This window comes from Symphalangus syndactylus, chromosome 14 (genome assembly GCF_028878055.3).
Source record: "Symphalangus syndactylus isolate Jambi chromosome 14, NHGRI_mSymSyn1-v2.1_pri, whole genome shotgun sequence".
In the NCBI taxonomy this organism is placed as follows: domain Eukaryota; kingdom Metazoa; phylum Chordata; class Mammalia; order Primates; family Hylobatidae; genus Symphalangus; species Symphalangus syndactylus.
Window position 1 is genome coordinate 67,704,020 of NC_072436.2, and position 20,603 is coordinate 67,724,622.

General features: G+C 37.2%; 1 protein-coding gene across 7 annotated transcripts in view; it reads left to right on the forward strand.

Moving 5' to 3' along the window:
- EXOC6B (exocyst complex component 6B) overlaps window positions 1-20,603 on the forward strand; it is a 676,922-nt gene that overhangs the window by 109,509 nt on the left and 546,810 nt on the right. For all 7 annotated transcript variants that reach the window (XM_055243157.2, XM_055243158.2, XM_055243160.2 and 4 more), the window contains exon 6: window positions 1,393-1,597. In XM_055243157.2, the coding sequence (XP_055099132.1) occupies window positions 1,393-1,597 (205 nt within the window). The remainder of the gene's footprint in view (window positions 1-1,392; window positions 1,598-20,603) is intronic.

The window sequence follows — 20,603 nt, forward strand, 5'->3', positions numbered from 1 at the left end:
AATGATTAGTTAGAGGTTATGCTCAAACAAACTTGAGTGAGTAAAGTTTCCAGTCTTTGCTAATGAGTTTGTATATGGGTTAGGGACTACATTAAAAGCAGTTTTAAAGTCAGCTTAAACTTTTACCTACCTTCTTAGGTTTCCCATGTGCCTGTCTTACAGCCTCCTAGTCAGCCAGGGATGTGTGGATTGCTTAGACCCTTTTAGGTGTCGCCTGCAAGTATGCATAGCCTCTCAGCCAGCTAGCAACTTGCAGAGAGTTTATCAAGCCCTTCTGTAGGTCTTTGATTTCTATGACTTTCCCATTAAATTTCTGATTAGTCCTTTGGTCTGTTGTTTGCCCCAACCCAAATTGTAACTTTCAACCAGTAGAGCTGGAGACTTTTCTTATTTATTTATTTATTTATTTTTACTGAGTTCGCTACTTTCACTAACAGCATCTCTCAATATGAGTTTTTTGCCTTCTGCTCCAAATTATGTCAGCCCCTCATCTCAGGAAAGCTTCTGGCTTTCATGACTAGCCATAGCCAATGACCAGGGGTGGAGGAATTTAGAGGGGGAGGGTGATGGAAGTAGCCCCAGGCAGGAAAGCTACAGAGTCCCACTGTTGAGCAGTTATTATGAATAAACACTTCTTGATTTGTTGTTCTCTTTTGTTTAGTTTCCAGAACCCTGAAATAGTTGTTTTGGATAGTTTACATTTGTTTTCTTTGGATAGAAGATTTGCCAAGCTTTTCTGTGTACCATAGTTGGAAGTCTAGCCTTGGATACTTCATTTTATAGGACGAATTTTTTTTTTTTTTGGCATCGAGATGATCATTCTTTTTTTCCTTTTATTTCTCTTTTTTTAAGACTGAGTCTCACTTCATCCTCTAGGCTGGAGTGCAGTGGCATGATCTCAGCTAACTGAAACCTTTGCCTCCGGGGTTCAAATGATTCTCGTGCCTCAGCTTCCTGAGTAGCTGAGATCACAGTCTTGTGCCACCACGCCCAGCTAATTTTTGTATTTTTAGTAGAGATGGGGTTTTACAGTGTTGACCCAGCTAGTCTCAAATTCCTGACCTCAATTGATCCACCTGTCTTGGCCTCCCAAAGTGCTGGGATTACAGGCATGATCCACCAAGCCTGGCCCCTTTTATTTCTCTTATGTCATTAATTTTATTGGTAGCTATTTTAAATCTTATGCATTCTTTGGATAAAATCTTTTTTTGATTATAATTTCCCTGTCTTTTAAAGTATGTATTAGTTTTTAATAATTTGAGATTCTTTTCACGATGTTCTGATTAAAACGTCATGCGGATTTTCAATGCACAGTGAAAACCAATTCAGGCTAGACATTTTGCCTAACCCTAAAGAAATGAGTGAGCTAAAGGTGATCAATTCCTTTTGTAGGCATTACCCTGCACTGAAAACTCTGGAACATCTAGAGCATACCTACCTGCCTCAAGTAAGCCACTATCGATTCTGCAAGGTGATGGTGGACAACATCCCCAAGCTTCGGGAAGAAATAAAAGATGTTTCTATGTCCGATCTCAAAGACTTTCTGGAGAGCATCCGCAAACATTCAGACAAAATTGGAGAGACTGCCATGAAGCAAGTAGGTCTTGGGTTTATGATAGGTTGGCCAGTGGCTTTATCAGTGTGGAGTTAAACACAGGTTTCTCTTTACCAAGTGTATAGTTGTTTCTTATCATTTTAGGGAAGTCCTTCATATTTATGGAAACATATGATTAAAAATGTTTTCATTTTTTTTAACAGAGCAATGGACAATTATATTGTTTTGCTCTGTAGATGTTCAGTAAATATTGATCAGTTGTGATGGTTTACATTGAGGTTATGAAGAAATTTTTCTATTGTTTATATACTTCCCTTGACTTTGCATATAATTTGAAGCTCAAGATATTTTAAAGTTCTCCTTCTAGTTAATGACTTAAATTGTACTGCATGTGTCTTTGGCTGATTATTTACTACGTAAGCAAGATAGCGTGTTATACATGCATATTTCTGATATTAATAGGTGTCAGTGAAAAAAGGCCTATTGGGAAATGCTTTGAATTACGATCAAAGAGAAGGATTTATTAACAGCTTATATATTAATAAATATGTTAGCAGTATTTACATTTCTTAAAAAAATTTTCATTCCTAAGTCACCGAAGTGAAAAGGAACATCTAAATTTCTTTTTTTAAATTAGTGAAAGGTCAGTAATGCTTTACAATGGCATTTGCTCACTTGAAATTTATCACAATGATTTTATTAAAAATTTTTAATGTACCTGATGATGTAGCCTACAACAACAAATACAAGAGTCAGTTGTTTATGGAAAGTACTTTTTGGTTCTGTAAACAATAGTGTTCTTGAATAGATCATTTGTAGTTTTTATCATTCTGTGAGGAATGAGGGAATAGATTATATTTCAAATCATATTTTAGGTCTCGACTAGCCTTGATAATCTATTCACTAGCCTTGAATATCTATTTGATCCTCCAAAAGAGATTCTCCAGTTACCCTTTCCTCAGGGAATGCAGATATTTCCCCTTTCCTCCTTTAAATTTTGTCAGTGTTAACTTCACAAAGTGCAGAGTTTAAAACTAGATGATAAACCTGATAGAAATAATTATATGATTTTATTGTTTATAGTGGTGAAGAAACAAAATTAATCAGTGACAATATACCTTAGCATTGCTGGGTACATATTTTGAATACAGGAATGAAGCTATCTTCTAAGATACATTTTTATTGTGGTTGGCTCAGTTTTTCCTAAGCTTTTAAAATACAGGAGAGTATAGTACAAAGCCTCTATGGAAGTTGCCGTTTTAAAAATTGCTTTGTCTAGGCCTCTGCTTGAGAAATTAATTTACTTCCCTTTTGATGAAAGAGGAAGCCATGAAGAATATTACTTTATTTAATGTGAGGCTAGCTGGTCTCATTCCTTAATTATCTGAAGAAATTAAGACCCAGAGGAGGGAAGTAACTTGCTCAAGTTCAAACAACTTGTAAAGGTCAGATCCTGCATTAGAATTCAGGTTGGGCTGAAATGAATTTGTCTACTATGGTACTCAATCTGTGTAAACCATTAGCTGTTTGCTATATTTTTGTCATATAAAGAAATGATGAAGAAATCTTTTGTGAATCCAGGACTTTTAATTAACTGAGAAATCTTCATTTCTCCTATAAAATTTTTCATCTCAGGATCCTTGAGTAAACATATGTTAACACATTAAAAAATCTTTTGTAGTACCTAGAATGTAAGGAAGATAGGAGAGAGAAAATACCATGTACTTTGTACATAGTAGGTGTTCAATAAATGTTTGAATTCCCAGATAAGAGGGAGAGGAAGTGGTTTATTTCTCACTGCCTCAAGCCCAAAATAGTGTTTCTGGTTTGTGATGGTTTTCTTTGTAATGGTGATTTAAAGACTTAGAATCCTTCCATTGTATGGCTCTTCCGTCTTTAAGATGGCTTTGAAGATTGCTTCAGAGGGGAAAGACCACAGAGTGCTGCATGTGGGAGGGTCTCTAAGGGCCAGACATGGATGCCACACATTACTTCTACCCATATTCTGTTGGTCTGAACTTAACTATATAGCCATACCTCCTGCAAGAGGGGCTGGAAAATGTAATGTCACTCATTCTCTAACAGGAGGAGCATATAGGTTTGATGAATAATAGCTAGTATCTGGCACAGTCTACCTTCTGGTCATCAAATATCTTTTCATTCTTTCTCTCATACATAGAACACACTCACTCCTTCCCTAGGGGGCAACAGTCCAATGGCCCATGTAGTCACTACATCCATCTCAAAATCTAGTATCTTACAGGGATGCTCAGCCCTCTCCATAAGATTTGGCCATGGCTCTTCATGAGCTGGTAACTACTCAACTAAAATTGCAAGTTGTCTGTACTGGTGTCTCCTCCCACCCCCAATATACAATGAAGAAGCTAGAATAAAATAACTATAACAAAACCTTTCATTTAGAAAAAGGAAGAATGAGAGACAAACAATATTCTCTGCTTCATAACAAATCATATAATCTACTTAGGCGGGCCCTGGGAAGTTCCTCTGCTCTGGTAGCAGGGGAATTTCCTTGCTTAGACCTTGATTCCCTGGAAGGAACTCCTTTGCTCATTGTTCCCTTGAGCTCCTAGCTGCACACTGGCTTTTCCTTGTTTTCATATATATATATTTATATATATATTTTATTTTTATATATTATATATATTTATATACATATTTTATTTTTATGTATTTTATATATATATTAAAAGTACACTTCTGAAGTAGATGCTGGGAAATACACATTCCTTAGAAGGCATGCTTCTCTTTCTCTCTTTATATCTATATATCTATATCTGCAATTGTGTCTACATTTACATTTATATATGTCTTTTACTGCCTGCTTTTTGCTTTTTGCCTGAGGGTTGGTTTAAGGTTCTGAACAAACGTTTATTTTTATTTTTTTTATTTTTATTTTTTTAGACGGAGTCTCACTCTGTCGCCAGGCTGGAGTGCATTGGCGTGGTCTTGGCTCACTGCAACTTCTGCTTCTCGGGTTCAAGTGATTCTCCTGCCTCAGCCTCCCTAGTTTTTTGTATTTTTAGTAGAGATGGGGCTTCACCATGTTGGCCAGGATGGTCTCGATCTCTTGACCTTGTGATCCACCTGCCTCAGCCTCCTAAAGTGCTAGGATTACAGGCGTGAGCCACTGCGCCCGGCACAAACGTTTATTAAAATTTAGCCCACATTTGTGTTTTTTTTGACATTATCATTCCCTCAAAATGTAGTAGGCATTTCATCTTTTTCTTTCCAATAGGTTCTGTGCAGACACCATATCCACTGTTCTTCCCTAAATATAATTTTCAAGAATTATTGTATTTTTCTTCTCCTCTCTTTGGGGAAGTAGTGGAGGTTGGGGAGCATAGCCCTTGCTTCATTGCTTCTTTCTCAGTTTGATGGCATTACATTGAGGTGATGTGAAACAGTGGATGGTAAGATCATGCTTGAATTTGATCTCTGCCTCAGAGTTGAGTCACTTTGTTGAACTAGAAGCCTTCCTGGGACTTTATTGCATAAGCCTTTACTATTTTTTTTTTTCTCATACTGTTTAAGATCTGTATGTGTTCACCTTTCTAACTCTGTGAGGCCTAAGTTTCTGGGACTACTTCTATTCCCTATAATTTCAGTCTGCAAATGAGCTAATACTTTTCTGAGCTTATTGTTTTTATGTAATACCTTGCCAAAAGCAGAAAGCAAATACCAGTGTACACTATAACTCTTACTCTTTATTCACTTATAGTGCAACAGGCCCAGTAGGGATGTGATATGCCTATTCACTTATTATAGGTTCCAATTTTACTAGTTGTTTTGCCACAGTATTATAGGGCTTTTCAGCTTTTTAACTTGTTAAATATATGTTCTTACTGCCCACTGCCTGACCACTAAACCCATGTCTTTTATTTTAGATTTTTTTGTTGGGGGTAACACCATATTTCCAACACTTGTTTCTGTATTCATTAAATAATGTTCCCTGCTGTAACAGACAAACTCTAAAATCTAATAATAGAAATTTTATGTTTTGCTTATGTAAAGACCAAATTGCATGTCCCTGGTGGGTGACTCTCAAGAGATCTGGGACTCTTCCACCTTGTGGCTTTCAAGGGTACCACAGAAGGGGAAAGAGAGTAAGTAATGCCTGGAGGTTTTTTAGGGATCAAGCTTATAAGTGGCACATCTCACTTCTGCCAATATTATATTGGCCAGAGGTCAATCACTGCAAAGGAGGCTTGGAAATATACTCTAGCTATGTGATCAGGAGGAAGAAGAAATAGGTTTGATAAATAGCTAAGCTAGTCTCTGCCATAACCTGCTATCATATAGCCTAGAAGGATAAATATCTCCCATGTCTCTTGCTTTTTCTTCACAATCTTATCTTTTCATCATTTTTCCCTATGTGTTTGCCTTCTAATTTACTAATTCAATTTTTAGCTTTATCATTGCTGCTATTTAGAACTTTATTATTATTTTTTAGTCCAACAATCACAGTATTGGCTTTAAAGAATTTGTTCTTGTTCTTATATTCCTCCTGCATCATGGTAACTTCTTTTTTCAAACATTTCTAAGTATGCTTCTTTAGAATTGTACTGAGAAAACAGACTTGAAAGTCTTACTTAATATTGATAGTTGGTCTGGGCTCTTCTAGAAATTATGTAGGTGACTGCTTTTTCTTGGTGGACATCCCTTTTTTATTCTTCTACCCAATGTGTCCTGAGTTGCTGCAGTGATCCATGGGTGGACTTTGTCCTTGATACTGTGGAGCCAGGTTGGTACATTGGCTTCTTTTTGGGATATACCAGCCAAAACATCACTAAAGGGTTCTACCCTAATTAAACTTGAATGAGTAAATTAATCTCTAATAATTTATCTGAGATTATAATCTCAAACCATTTGTTGTTCAATTTTATTAAAATATAAAACACAAAAAATACTATTTGAGGATCCTCTGAAGCATATGTGGCTTATGCATTCTTCTGTATGCAAGGTTTTATATAGAACTTTATCACTAGGAAGCTCTTTTTCTTTAATTGCATGTGGTAAACAGAATTCTAAAATGTCCTCCAGGATTCTTGCTGCCTTGTATGTACATCCAATAAAATCACCTTTTCTTGAGAGGATGGGCTTGATCTAATTCGGGGAGATCCTTTAACAGAGGGCCAGGAGGTCAGAGATAGAAGATGTTAGAAAGATTCAGTGCTCCAGCAGATACTCTATTGTTGGTCTTGAAGAAGCAAAGTGCCATTTTTGGAGAAGGCCACATGGCAGGAAACTGTAGGCAGCCTTGAGTTGCTATAAATGATCCCCGCCTGACAGCCAGCAAGACAATGGGGACTTCGGTCCCACAACCACAAGGAACTGAATTCTGCCGACAACCTTAATGAGCTTAAAAGAGGACCCTGGGCTCCAGGTGAGAGAGACCACAGCAATGGTTGACACCATGATTTCAGCCTGGCGAGACTCTGAACAAAGGACCCAGACCCAGTAGTAATATTGGCATTCTGAACTCCTGATCTGTGAGTTAACTCTGAGATAGTAATTGTGTGTGGCTTTAAGTTGCTAAATTTATAGAAGTTTGTTACCCAGGAAAAGAAAACTAATACACTCTATTATTTTGGCCTCAAATAGAATTACTTTAAAAAAATTGTACATTGATATATTGCCTTTGGATCTAGAAAACAATTGTATAGTTTTGTTTAAAATGGTGTGTAGCTAGAAGTCTCTCAGTCTTCTGTCTTTCTTCCCATATACCTGGGAAGCTGCAGAAAAATAAGAAAATGTACAAGGCCAATCATTTAGCGAATCTGAGGAGGAGTTTCAAAATTGTCCATTTTACTGTTAGTACTGTACAGTAGTCCCCCCTTATTTATAGTTTTACTTTTCATGGTTTCAGTTATCCAGAGTCAACTGCAGTTCAAAAATATTAAATGGAAAATTCCAGAAATAAACAATTCATAAATTTCAAGTTGTTCACTGTTTGGAGTAGTGTGATGAAATCTCCTGTTCTGTCCCATCTGAGCAGAATCACCCCTTGGTCCAATGTATCCATGCTGTATATGCTACCTGCCCTATCCACCTGTTAGTCACTTAGTAACCCTCTTGATTATCAGATTTACTGTGGGTATTGACTGCTTGTGTTCAAGCAGCCCTTATTTTACTTACTAATGGCTCCAAAGTGCAAGAGTAGTGATACTGGCATATGGTTATAATTGTTCTATTTTATCATTTATTATTATTTATTGTGGTTAATCTCTTCCTGTGCTTAGTTTATAAATTAAACTTTGTCATAGGTATATACAGTTATATAGGGCATGGTACTATCCATGGTTTCAGGGATATATGGGGGAACTTGGAACATACCTTCTGTGGATAACAGGTTGGGGGGCTACTGTAGTGAATTTTAAGTTAAGCAGTCATATTTTTATTTTCAACAAATCTTTTAGGTTCTCACATTGCACTTGTTGTTGTCATTTTGTTTTTAACATAGAAGTAGATTGAAGCATTTAGTGGACATACATGTGGGTTCTGCTATGTGAAATGGAGCCATCTTTAGAGCAGTAGAAAACCCCTCCATTTTATCCTATTCCATTTTCTGTGTTGATCTTCTTCCTGTGTGTTTCCAAAATGCTGTGTATATCTTATTTTGGCACAGTGACTTTAGTTTGAAGTGATTTAAAAAAAAAATCCTCAAAAAGTTCTTTGTTAATTGTCGACTGTTTTCCAGTTTTCCTTTTGAAATTTATTTCTGGATTTCACTTATTATGGAATTGATTTGTACAGGAGAGAAGATCTGTATTTCTTATTTTGATTAGTTTGCTTTAGGCTTTGTGGGACTAAATAACATTTGTAATGTAATCATTCTTGTCTAGGCTGATTTCTGTGTGAGTCCTTTAACAAGGGGAAAGATTTATTTACTTTTACAACTATAACTTGCCTTTGCCAGATTATATGGGTTATGTAACTGATTTAAGGAAATGAACTAATTGCCTATAAAAGATATTGAAGGCTCGTAGGCATTATTCCTTGAGTAAATGGTTTTAAAAGAACTGACCCTTGGGTAAGATTAGCTGTCATCATGGTCCTTTCAAACCTTTACTTTCTGTGGTTAAGTCTTCACTACAGCAAAATTTACTCTTTAACGTATGGTGTAGAACATCTTTTAACTTAGACCTGGCACAGTACTATTGACTAAGTTCACACAGACCATGTATTCACCACCATGTAAAAGAAGTATTGTTGAAGCCTCTTGTATGCTAGATATTATGCAAAACATGCACAGAGTGTGGCCTTTGTAGTCAAAGAAGTTGGTCTGGTGTTCCTGGATTTACTTTCTTTTCTCTTCTTGATTGTGATATTTGTATATTTGTACCAATTTTTGCTTCTTACTCTTTTGCCTAAATGAATGGTCTGGAGGTAAGGTGGGATCTCATTTTTAAACATTTTTTTTTCTGCTTGCCTTAAAAAATTATTTGTATTATATATGCTTCTGAAATATTTTGAACCTGACTTCAATGAAAAAGCACACATATATTATATGACCATTAAATTTAAAAGATCAGTGTCTCTTTACTGATACTGAGTTGGGGTGAGAGAAGAGAAATAATTTATTCCTTAAATCTAATTTATTTATTTTTTGTTCATTTAATTTGTTTTTTGGCTCCCCACAGAAAGGAATATTTTTTAAATCTAGTTTAAAGACAGTATGGCAGTTTGGTTTCTGTTCTTTAGCGTAAAAAGTAACTTGGCCAGGTGCAGTGGCTCACACCTGTTGAAACCCCGTCTCTATTAAAAATACGAAAAATTAACTGGGCACGGTAGTGGTACCAATTGTTCACAACTCCATTTTCTTATTGAACAATTGCAACTACATTTCTCTGTGAGTATTTTTAAATAAACTTATTTTGGACAGTATGAGCTTTGGGAAGGGAATTTATATATATGACTTTAAAAGATTTTCCTTATTATTTTCAGATTTCAATGTTAAGAAATAGTTTTTTTTAAAGCTATATTTTCAGTCATGGCTTTAATGTCAGTGAGAAACCAAACCCTGTATTGGTTCTCATAAGCAATGTAAACCATAGAAATTTGTGAGACTTAAATGCATCTTTTTATTTTATTCTTAGAAATTTGATTTTGTTCTTGAAGTGGCGGGTCCAAAATACAAAAACAAGGATTAGAAAAAAGAAATTAAAAAAAAGAAATTTAATTTTGGGCTCTTGGCCTTTCTATAGTCTCTTCAAATAATTTCATGAATCTGGTGATTGTGTTTCTCAGTTACGTGGTTAAGCTATACATTGAGCTCAGTATTTTGTCATCTTCCTCTGTGCTGATACTTACTTCTTGGTATGAACAACTGAGTTTACTGGTGGCTGTAGTTTCTTTTCAGCAACCCTCGACCCCTGCCATGTGTGCAGAATGTAGTGAAGGCAAGTTTGAGGTTTGGCTCTAGAGCCCTCCAAAAATCCCTGTGATGTGCCCTCCAACCTGGGGGATAGCTCTTCCTGGCCCCGGAGAAACCCATTTGAGAATTCATAGGATTGCCGTGCTCTCAGCAAGTGCGTTAGTCTTGTCCTCTGCCAGATGTTTTCTTTACTGGGCATGAAAATGCCATCAAAATAATGCTAAGGGTACTGAAATATAGAGAAATAGAAATAAGCAAAGAAGAAGAAATATTCAAAATGTTCAGGATGGCCAAAGCAGTAGACCTAAGGATGATCTAGAAGAGAGAGAAATCTAGCTTACTTGTGTTTTCTCACATCCTTCTACATCTTGAGAAGAAGTTTTAGCAAATAACCCTAAAGTAGTTTTTTTAAAAATTTTAATTATAAACTGTACTTGGTGGCTGATGTCTGTAATCCCAGCACTTTGGAGGCTGAGGTGGGAAGATCACTTGAGGCCAGGAGTTTGAGATTAGTGTGGATAACATAGTGAGACTTTGTCTCTACAAAAAAAAAAAAAAAAAAAAATTAGCTGGATGTGGTGGCACAAGCCTGTAACCCCAGCTACTCAGGAGGCTGAGAAAGGAGGATGGCTTGAGCCCAGGAGTTTGAGGCTGCAGTGAGCTGTGATTACAACAGTGTAGTCCAGCCTGGGTGACAGAGCAAGAATCTGTCTGTTAAAATTTTTTAATTTAAATTACGTATAGTAAAGTTCACTTTTCTTTGGTGTATATGAATTTTAAAACATGTATAGACTCATATAACCATTACTGCAAACAGGATGCAGAGAATAATTCTATCACCTTCCAAAATTCCTTTATACTACTCTTTGTAGTTAAACCTTCCTTTCATTTATAACCCCTGGCAACCACTGATCTGTGTTCTCCGCCTCCATTGTTTGGGCTTTTTTAGAATATTGTATAAATGGAATATTATGGGTAAATGCAACTGTTTAGTATCTTCATTAGGGTGGTGATTGCACAACTCTATGCATTTGTCAAAACTCATAGAACTGTATACACAAATGTAAATTTTACTGCCTGTAAATTAAGGTTTCCATCAGCTTACAGTTCTGTTACTAAAGGATCATGCTGGAATATATGAAGATTTATGAGTGTTTTAATAATATTTTGAACTGTGCAGGATTGTGGTTCCACTATCCTAACACGTCATTGCTATTTTTCCATGTCCTTTCCCTATCGTTTATATGTTTGCCTTTCCTTGTGTGAGTTTCTCTCATGTATATTATTGGGAACTTGATTTTTTCCATAAAAGGTTTGAACTCTTTATACAATAGAGACTTTTATTTTGTTTCAGGAGGTTAATATTTCCCTAGTCTGGGTTTTTTTTTCTAAATTTTTTTTTGAAAATTTAATATTTTGTAGAGTCAAGTGTATTGATCCATTGTGAATTCTTTCAGCACATTTCCAAAAGAAAAACACATGCATCTTGTTTGTTTTTATCCTTTCAATAACTATTTTATTTCTTCCTTTTATCTGCTATGTATTTCTTTTCCTGTGTAGCATTAATGTCTCTTTCTCACCTAATCTTGATTAGCTCACTCACTCATTCATGAAATGTGTATTCAATATTTATAATATGTAAAATACTATGGTAGGCATTATGGTATTCAAGGCAGAAACACATTGTCCTAACGGAACTTTGTTTTCTAATGAAAAATGAAAAATAGGCTGGGTGCGGTGGCTCACACCTATAATCCCAGCACTCTGGGAGGCTGAGGCGGGTGGATCACGAGGTCAGGAGTTCAAGACCAGCCTGGCCAGGATGGTGAAACTCCGTCTCTGCTAAAAATACAAAAATTAGCTGGGCGTGATGGCGGGCACCTGTAATCCCAGCTACTTGGGAGGCTGAGGCAGGAGAATCGCCCGAACCTGGGAGTGGCGGTTGCAGTGAGCTGAGATCACACCACTGCACTCTAGCCTGGGTGACAGAGCAGGACTCTGTCTCAAAAAAAAAAAAAAAAAAAAAAAAAGAAAAGAAAAATGACAAATATACATGAATAATAGGAATATAAGGTAGAAAATGATAAGTGCCATGGAAGAAATAGAGATAAAATGTTAGGAGAATTTAGAAGGATGAGAAATCTCATATAGCTGTGTGAGATATTCCAGGTTTAATAATAAGGTGCATTTGAATTAAATTTGGATATATAATGTTCCAGTTACTATTTCTGCATTACAAATTATCATAAAACTTAGTAGCTAAAAACACCAATGATTTTATTATGCTTATAAAATCTGTAGATCAGGAATTTGGTAAGGGCACAGTGAAGATGACTTGACTCTGTCCCCAAGACGTCTGGGGTATCAGCTGGGATGACTTTAAGGCTGAGAGGGGATTAGGCTTGAGAGCTGGAATAATTTGGGGGCCCCTTCATTCACAACTCTGGCCCCTTTGTTGGGATGGTTTAAAGACTAGATTTGCTGACTTGAGTGCTTTCATGTGACTTTTCCTCACAGCATGGAAATATCAATATGGTTGAACTTCTTATGGGCTCCAAGCACAAAGTGGAAGCTTTATCATTTTATTTGACCTAGCCTTAGAAGTCGCGTTGTAGTGGTCAAAGCAGTTGCAAGACAGCTATACCCAAGGGAAGGGGTCATAGACACCTATCTCTTGTTAGGATGAATGTCAAAGAATTTTGTGGCTGTTTTTAAAAATCCATTCCATGAGGCCGTAGTCTGAATGTCTTCCTAGGCTAAGAGAGTAATGTAATGATAACAAAGTACAGAAAAGTAAAAATCTCTGAGAGATAATCCAAGGCAGAGTTTCAGCTGATGATAGTTACCCAAAAGAAATACAGCAAGTTAGCCTGGACAACATAGTGAGACCCTGTCTCTAAAAAAAACAAAAAAAATATTATCTGGGTGTAGTGGCACATGCCTGTAGTCCTAGCTACTTGGAAGGCTGAGGCAGGAGGATCGCTTTGAGCCCAGGAGATGGAGGCTGCAGTAAGCTATGGTTGCACCCACTGCACTGCCACTGGGGTGACAGAGTGAGACCCTGTCTTCAAAAAAGAAGGCAAGTTAACCTTTCAACTAGACAATTACATTCCTTATGTCCTCTTGTCCCAGCCTCCTGACCATGACACACACACCTTTCAGCTGGTTTTTTTTTTGGTGGGGTGAATGACTCTGGGAAAGTATTTCATTGGAAAGTGATTATTCTCCTCCAGAAATCTGTTCACAAGTGTCTTCTTGTGAATATCATGTATATCTATCTGTCTTGTTTAGTGGTTTGCAAAGAATTATCCAGAAGGGATGCATTCATACAGTATTAATATAAGTGAAGAAGGACTTGACCAAATTTTAAAAACTATCTTGTTAGAACAATAAATATGTAGCATATTTTCTAGGTAACTGATACATTTATTCTTCTATCCCAATGAAGTTTGGTTTATTCTTTTCTCTGGTCATTGATAATGAAGTGGATCAGAAATATAGGCTGGGAAGCACATTCAACAGGTAATGAGGACTGCCATAAAATTTAATTAATTATTGTTAGGCTACTCAATGATTGGGAATGAGGCACTTTTTTTATTCCCTCTTGTTTAGGATCTCAACAGAGAAATGAATCCATAACCCAAAACACAGAAAAGTCAAAATTTTGTAAATGAAAAGAATTTTGTAGGTCTTGTGGCCACCTAAGTTGTTCCTTTTTATGGGGTGTGTGTGTGTGTGTGTGTGTGTGTACATGAGTGTGTGTGCAGAGGAGGAAATTATCTTCAGATTAGGACAGTTGTGTGAGGGGATAGGAAAGGCTTTGTCAGGTTGTGGTGCTTACTTGCACGTGTGTGTGTATGTATGCACGTGTGTGTATGAAGTTAGCCAATCATTGAGCTCTCCATGTGTAGTTAGCCATTAGAACATAACAATGATAATGGATCTTTATTTGAACTTTAAAGTATTTGTAAATTTTTGAAAACAGAAAATATCATTTTAGAAATATAAGTGGCTTGTCGTGGGAGATAATTGCCTTCTGTACCAGTGAGAGGTTAATTGGAAGGGAAGTAGAACATTCGAGAGCCCTTGTTTTTAAAAACAGTTTGCAGTGCTGATGGTTAAGATATGTTCTGGCTATGGCACACCACCATGAAGAATGTGGACTTTAAATTACATAGGATTCACTTGCAGAATACTAGGTGACAAAGTAGCTCTGGGGCAGGTATTTGGAGGAGGGAAACCTGTAGGTAAGATAGACTCCGGGAAGTAGAATTCTTTATGATAATCATTTACTGACAGTTTCTTGAGGACATGAATCTGAATTGATTTCATCTCTTTGTTCCCACAGAACCTAGGTGTACTGCCTTGCTTTTCTTTTTTGACATAGGCATTTAGGGACAGAGACTCTCCATGGATATTTTAAGAGTTTTAATATTTTCCTGCCTTTCTTAGGTGATTACTTTGCTGATGAAACCTATGACTATTATATTCAACTTTGATATCTCTAGATGCAATTTATCTTTGAAATCCCAGGTGAAATTTTTTCTCTTAGGTATGGTTTTTTTTTTTTTTTTTTTTAAGATGGAGTCTTGCTTTGTCACCAGGCTGGAGTGCAGTGGTACAATCTCGGCTCGCTGCATCCTTTGACTCCCTGGTTCAAGCGATTCTCCTGCCTCAGCCTCCAGAGTAGCTGGGATTACAGGCACGCACTACCACACCCAGCTAATTTTTGTATTTTTAGTACAGATGGGGTTTCACTATGTTGACCAGGATGGTCTTGATCTTCTTGACCTCATGATCCACCCGCCTCGGCCTCCCAAAGTGTTGGGATTACAGGCTTGAGCCACCGCACCTGGCCAGGTACAGTTTTATCTTGATTCTTCTCCAGTGAACACCGCTCTGTACCTACCAGTATATGGATTTTTTATTGTGGTAAAATATATATAACATAAAAGTTACCATTTTAATCTTTTTCTTTTGAGACGGAGTCGCCCAGGCTGGAGCGCAGTGCACCATCTCGGTTCACTGCAACCTCTGTCTCCCAGGTTCAAGTGATTCTCCTGTCTCAGCCTCCCGAGTAGCTGGGATTACAGGCACCCTCCATCACGCCTGGCTAATTTTTGTATGTTTAGTAGAGATGGGGTTTTGCCATATTGGCGAGGCTGGTCTCAAACTTCTGACCTTAGGTGATCTGCCCGCTTCGGTCTCCCAAAGTGCTGGCGTTCCAGGTGTGAGCCACTGCGCCCAGCCCCATTTAAATCATTTTTAAGTATACAGTTATGTGGCATTAAGAACATTCACATTGTTGTGCAGTCATCAACACTGTCCATCTCCAGAACTTTTTCGTTTTCTCAAACTGAAACTCTGTAACCCCTGAATTTTAAACGTACAATTTCGACCCCGTTACTGATTGAATAAATGAAATATTTTATATATGTGTTGAGGAACTCACTGTAACCTCTAAGCAGAGAAGAAAATGAGGCAAATAACAAAACTGGAATTCACGTGACAGCTGTTAGCTTAGTAAGAAGGAGATTGTCTCTAAATGTATAGATTTTTCTGTTCTTCAATTTTCTTAAGAAATTTGGTCAGGATTAAAAAAAAACTGGGAATAGCCCTTACTCTCTCAAAGTCTTCTAGTCTGGTGGTTGACACGGATAACTTGTGTGTGTGTGTGTGTGTGTGTGTGTGTGTTTCTGTGGTCTTTGTATCTAATAGGATGCAGCCATCCCTCCAAATCCACAGGTTCAGCCAATGGCCGATGAAAATATTCGTAGAAAACCAAAACAATAAAAAACAACAATATAACAATAAAAATAATACAAATAAAAACAATACAGTATAACAACTATTTGCATAGTTTTTACATTGTGTTAGATATTATAGGTAATTTAGAGATGATTTAAAATATAAAGGAGGATGTACATAGGTTATATGCAAATGTTACACCATTTTATGTAAGGGACTTGAGCATCCACAGATACTGGTATTTGCAGAGAGGTCCCGGAACTAATCTCTTGTGGATACTGAGGGATGACTGTATATAGAAAGCCATATTTTTAGCTTAGATTTTGTGTGTAGTGCCATTAAAAGCTAGCTTGAACCATGGTGGTCTTAGCCTACTTTTGAGGGCTATCCGTCCCTTGGATTTGGTAATTTTATCTTGGTGCCAGCAGATTTGAGGGTAATGAATATCCATTTTTCAGTACTATAACATTGTTTTTTACTCAGGCTAAAGTCTGTTATTAATTTATACCTTTCCTTTACCTCTAAATAAACCATATAAGAAAGCAAACAAATGCCAAAAAATAGTCCAGCCTACTTTCCAACAGAGTGTCTTCAGCTTTTCTTAGTCTACTAAACATATGGCTCTCCCAGCTTCCCTAATGAAGAAGTCTGTGGCCTAACGGGGCATGTATTGTTTGACTTTCTTTCTTTCTTTCTTTCTTTCTTTCTTTTTTTTTTTGAGACGGAGTCTCACTCTGTTGCCCAGGCTGGAATGCAGTGGCGTGATCATGGCTCACTGCAACCTCTGCCTCCCGGGTTCAAGCGATTCTCTGCCTCAGCCTCCTGAGTAGCTGGGATTACAGGTACCCATCACCATGCCCAGCTAATTTTTTGTATTTTTAGTGGAGACAGGCTTTCACCATCTCGGCCAGGCTGGTCTTGAACTCCTGACCTCGTGATCCACCCGCCTCGGCCTCCCAGAGTGCTGGGATTATAGGCGTGAGCCACCGTGCCCGGCCATGTTTGACTTTCTTGATACATCTTCAAGCAGAGTTTCTTCTATTAACTTTGGAGAAGGGAGCTATCTGTAGCAATAGTTCATAAGCATTTTAGGGATGTAAACTTTTTGAGAATGTAGTGAAACTCGTGAACCTTCTTTTTTAGAAAAATTACCTTGTGAACATAAAATGTCGGGAGATTTAGACACTCTCTGAAATAGATATATGTTCTTTGTGAGAGCCCTCCAGATTATTAAGGTCCATATCAATGTCAGAATCAGTAGTATATTCTGGGATGCTCCTTTTCCAGTTTCTTCATGATTTGTGAAGAGTATGTATTAGAAAAGATTGAATAAAATTGTAAGCATCTCAGTTTAATTTTGTACTGTTAGCGAAAATGGGTGCTAACATCACTAATATATTAACAAATAGGTTCAAGATGCTGGTAAACTTTTCTGAGTAGCCAAGTTTAGATAATAGATTGGTGTCAGAGAATAAATTGACCTATATTTCATTTTGCTGTTGGCAGTAGTAAAATTGAATAAGATTGTATTTTCAGACCTTGGTTTAGCTATAACTTCTCAAGCTTTTGTCACTTATTTTTCCTCGCTCCTTATTTCTGTTGTACAGTTAGTACACGAGAAATAGAGAAGGGCAAGATAACAATGAAAAATGTTCTAATTTTGACTTGAAATAGTTAGAGATAATATAGTATGAGTAAGCATAAAATTGGTATTCATCTAAATATTAATATTATTCAGTGTGACATGAAAAGGCATTTTACTTTGGTGAAGAGTTTACCTCCTTCTTCACAGAGATGCCCCCTTTTTCTTTATCGATAACCTTATCTCTTAACCAATGTCATAGAGAAACTGAGGGCTATTAGGCAGAAATTCTCTTGGCTTTCAGCACTCTTGTTCCTTAATTGTCTGTCTCCACCATTCTTTATTGCTTTAATTCCATTCTCAAAGGAAGCAGTGATTCCTTCTGGTTAAGGCTATTTCTTCCACCTGTGCTCTGTGTCATTTCCTTGTACTGTCAGTTAATTCCTCTTTCTCCTCCCTTTATTTTTCAATCTTCCCCTCTCCAGTGACTCCACTTTGCACTTGACATGCCCAGGGTTCTCCTTTCATTGGCTGTATCACTGTACTCCCCCTCCCCATCACCAAACCATCACATGCTTTTCTTCTCTTATTTCCTGTCTCTTTGAATGATATTGCCGTTGATCTAATACAGAAATCTGCCATGCTAAGAAACTCAGCCTTTATATATAGGTCCCTGAGGGTTTTAGGTTAGGGCTAGAAAGGGGCATGATTAGATTTAACACTCTTTTTCATTCTTTCTACCAGTTGGTTGAGATCACTATCTTAGTTGTAGTGATAGTGTAGTAAGTAAAATATTGTGGGATGGTGGAGTATGCACAATATTATAAAGTACAGATGCATTCTATTAGTAAAAGAATATTAGAACTATGGAGACTCTTACTTTCTGGCATAGTGAGGAATTTCTAATTTTTGGAAATAGAGGTGAGACAGGCAGGGTCTGGCTCTGTTGCCCAGGCTAGAGTGCAGTGGTACAATCTTGGCTCACTGCAACCTCTGCCTCCCAGGCTCAAGCCATCCTCCCACCTCAACCTCCTGAGTAGCTGGAATCATAGGCATGCACCACCATGCCTGGCTAATTTTTGTATTTTTTGTAGAGATAGGTCTTTTTTGTTGCCCACTCTGGTCTTGAACTCCTGAGTTCAAGCGATCTGCCTGCCTTGGCTTCCAAAAGTTCTGGGATTACAGGCAGGATCCACCACGCCAAACCTGAAGAGATTCTTTTTTTCAGCTTTACTACATGACCTAGTGCATGGCAGCTTACTAGGAATATTCAAAAAAATTTGTTTTTTATTTTTTTTATTTTTTTTATTTTATTTTATTTTATTATTATACTTTAGGTTTTAGGGTACATGTGCACAATGTGCAGGTTTGTTACATATGTATCCATGTGCCATGTTGTTTTGCTGCACCCATTAACTCATCATTTAGCGTTAGGTATATCTCCTAATGCTGTCCCGCCCCCTCCCCCCACCCCACAGCAGTCCGTGGAGTGTGATGTTCCCCTTCCTGTGTCCATGAGTTCTCATTGTTCAATTCCCACCTATGAGTGAGAACATGCAGTGTTTGGTTTTTTGTCCTTGCGATAGTTTACTAAGAATGATGTTTTCCAGTTTCATCCATGTCCCTACAAAGGATATGAACTCATCATTTTTTATGGCTGCATTGTATTCCATGGTGTATATGTGCCACATTTTCTTAATCCAGTCTATTGTTGTTGGACATTTGGGTTGGTTCCAATTCTTTGCTATTGTGAATAGTGCCGCAATAAACATATGTGTGCATGTGTCTTTATAGCAGCATGATTTATAGTCCTTTGGGTATATACCCAGTAATGGGATGGCTGGGTCAAATGGTATTTCTAGTTCTAGCTCCCTGAGGAATCGCCACACTGACTTCCACAATGGTTGAACTAGTTTACAGTCCCACCAACAGTGTAAAAGTGTTCCTATTTCTCCACATCCTCTCCAGCACCTGCTGTTTCCTGACTTTTTAATGATTGCCATTCTAACTGGTGTGAGATGGTATCTCACTGTGGTTTTGATTTGCATTTCTCTGATGGCCAGTGATGATGAGCATTTTTGCATGTGTTTTTTGGCTGCATAAATGTCTTCTTTTGAGAAGTGTCTGTTCATGTCCTTCGCCCTTTGAATTTTCTTCAAAGGAAGTGGAATATTTGTGCCCAATATCTGTATTTATAAATGATATATGTATACTATTCTCATTAGCTCAGTCAGTGGCTACAAACCTTTTTGATTATGGGCTGCCATCAATAAAATATTTTTGTGTGTGTATATCCCATATATATATCTATATATATATCTATATGTATATAAAAATCATACGCACATGTACTACTCTCATTAGCTAGTATGTTAAGGCAGGATATACATTTAGAGTGAGGTCCATTGTTAATAATACATTTAAATTCCTTTTACAGATAGCCTTCTTGATAATTCCAAATTGTGTACTTTTCTGACATATCTGATCATTATATTTACCACAGAATATATTTGACCAGGGGCTCTTAGCAGGTGTATCAGTTATTCATTGGTATGTAACAAACCACCCCAAACTTAATGGCTTAAAACAATACTGACTTTTTTTTTTTTTTTTTTTTTTAAATGATACCATAGATAGCTCTTCAGTCTGGGCACAGCTAGGGAATTTGTCTTCTGGCCTCACCAGGAATCACTCATGTTCCTGGCTGGCAGTTGGTGTTAGTTGTTGGATAGGTTATCTCAGTTCTCCACACGGTATCTTATTCCCCAGTAGACTAAACTGCTTCATCATTGCATGGTGGCCTTATGGTTCAGAGAGGGAGAGAAATCAAACTGCTGTGCCTCTTCAAACCCAGTCTCCAGAATTTGACAATGTTCACTACATTGTATTAGCCAAAACAAGTCCCACAGCCAATTTAGAGTCAAGAATGTGGAGAAATGGCTCTAACCTCTTGATGAAAGAAGCAGCAGTGTCACATTGCAAAGGCACATGGGCACAGGGAGAGATGATCTACTGAGGACCATTATTATAATGATCTTAACACATCAAGTCGAAGACAGGTATTAACCTTGCTATTTTCTTGTCATTTACATGTGCTACTATTATTATTATTATTTACAAACCACAGGAATATTTTAGGAATATTTTAAGGCCATTTGTCCATTTTGTACATGTTTAAAAGTGGATAATCTAGTTTTATTTATCTCAGCACCTATAATCTACAATAGAGCACAATAAACTGAAAGAAAATAACTAAATGAGAATATTACTGTCAACTATTCTGCGCTGTCTTTCCCCAGTATGGTATAGCTTGAATTGTGTAT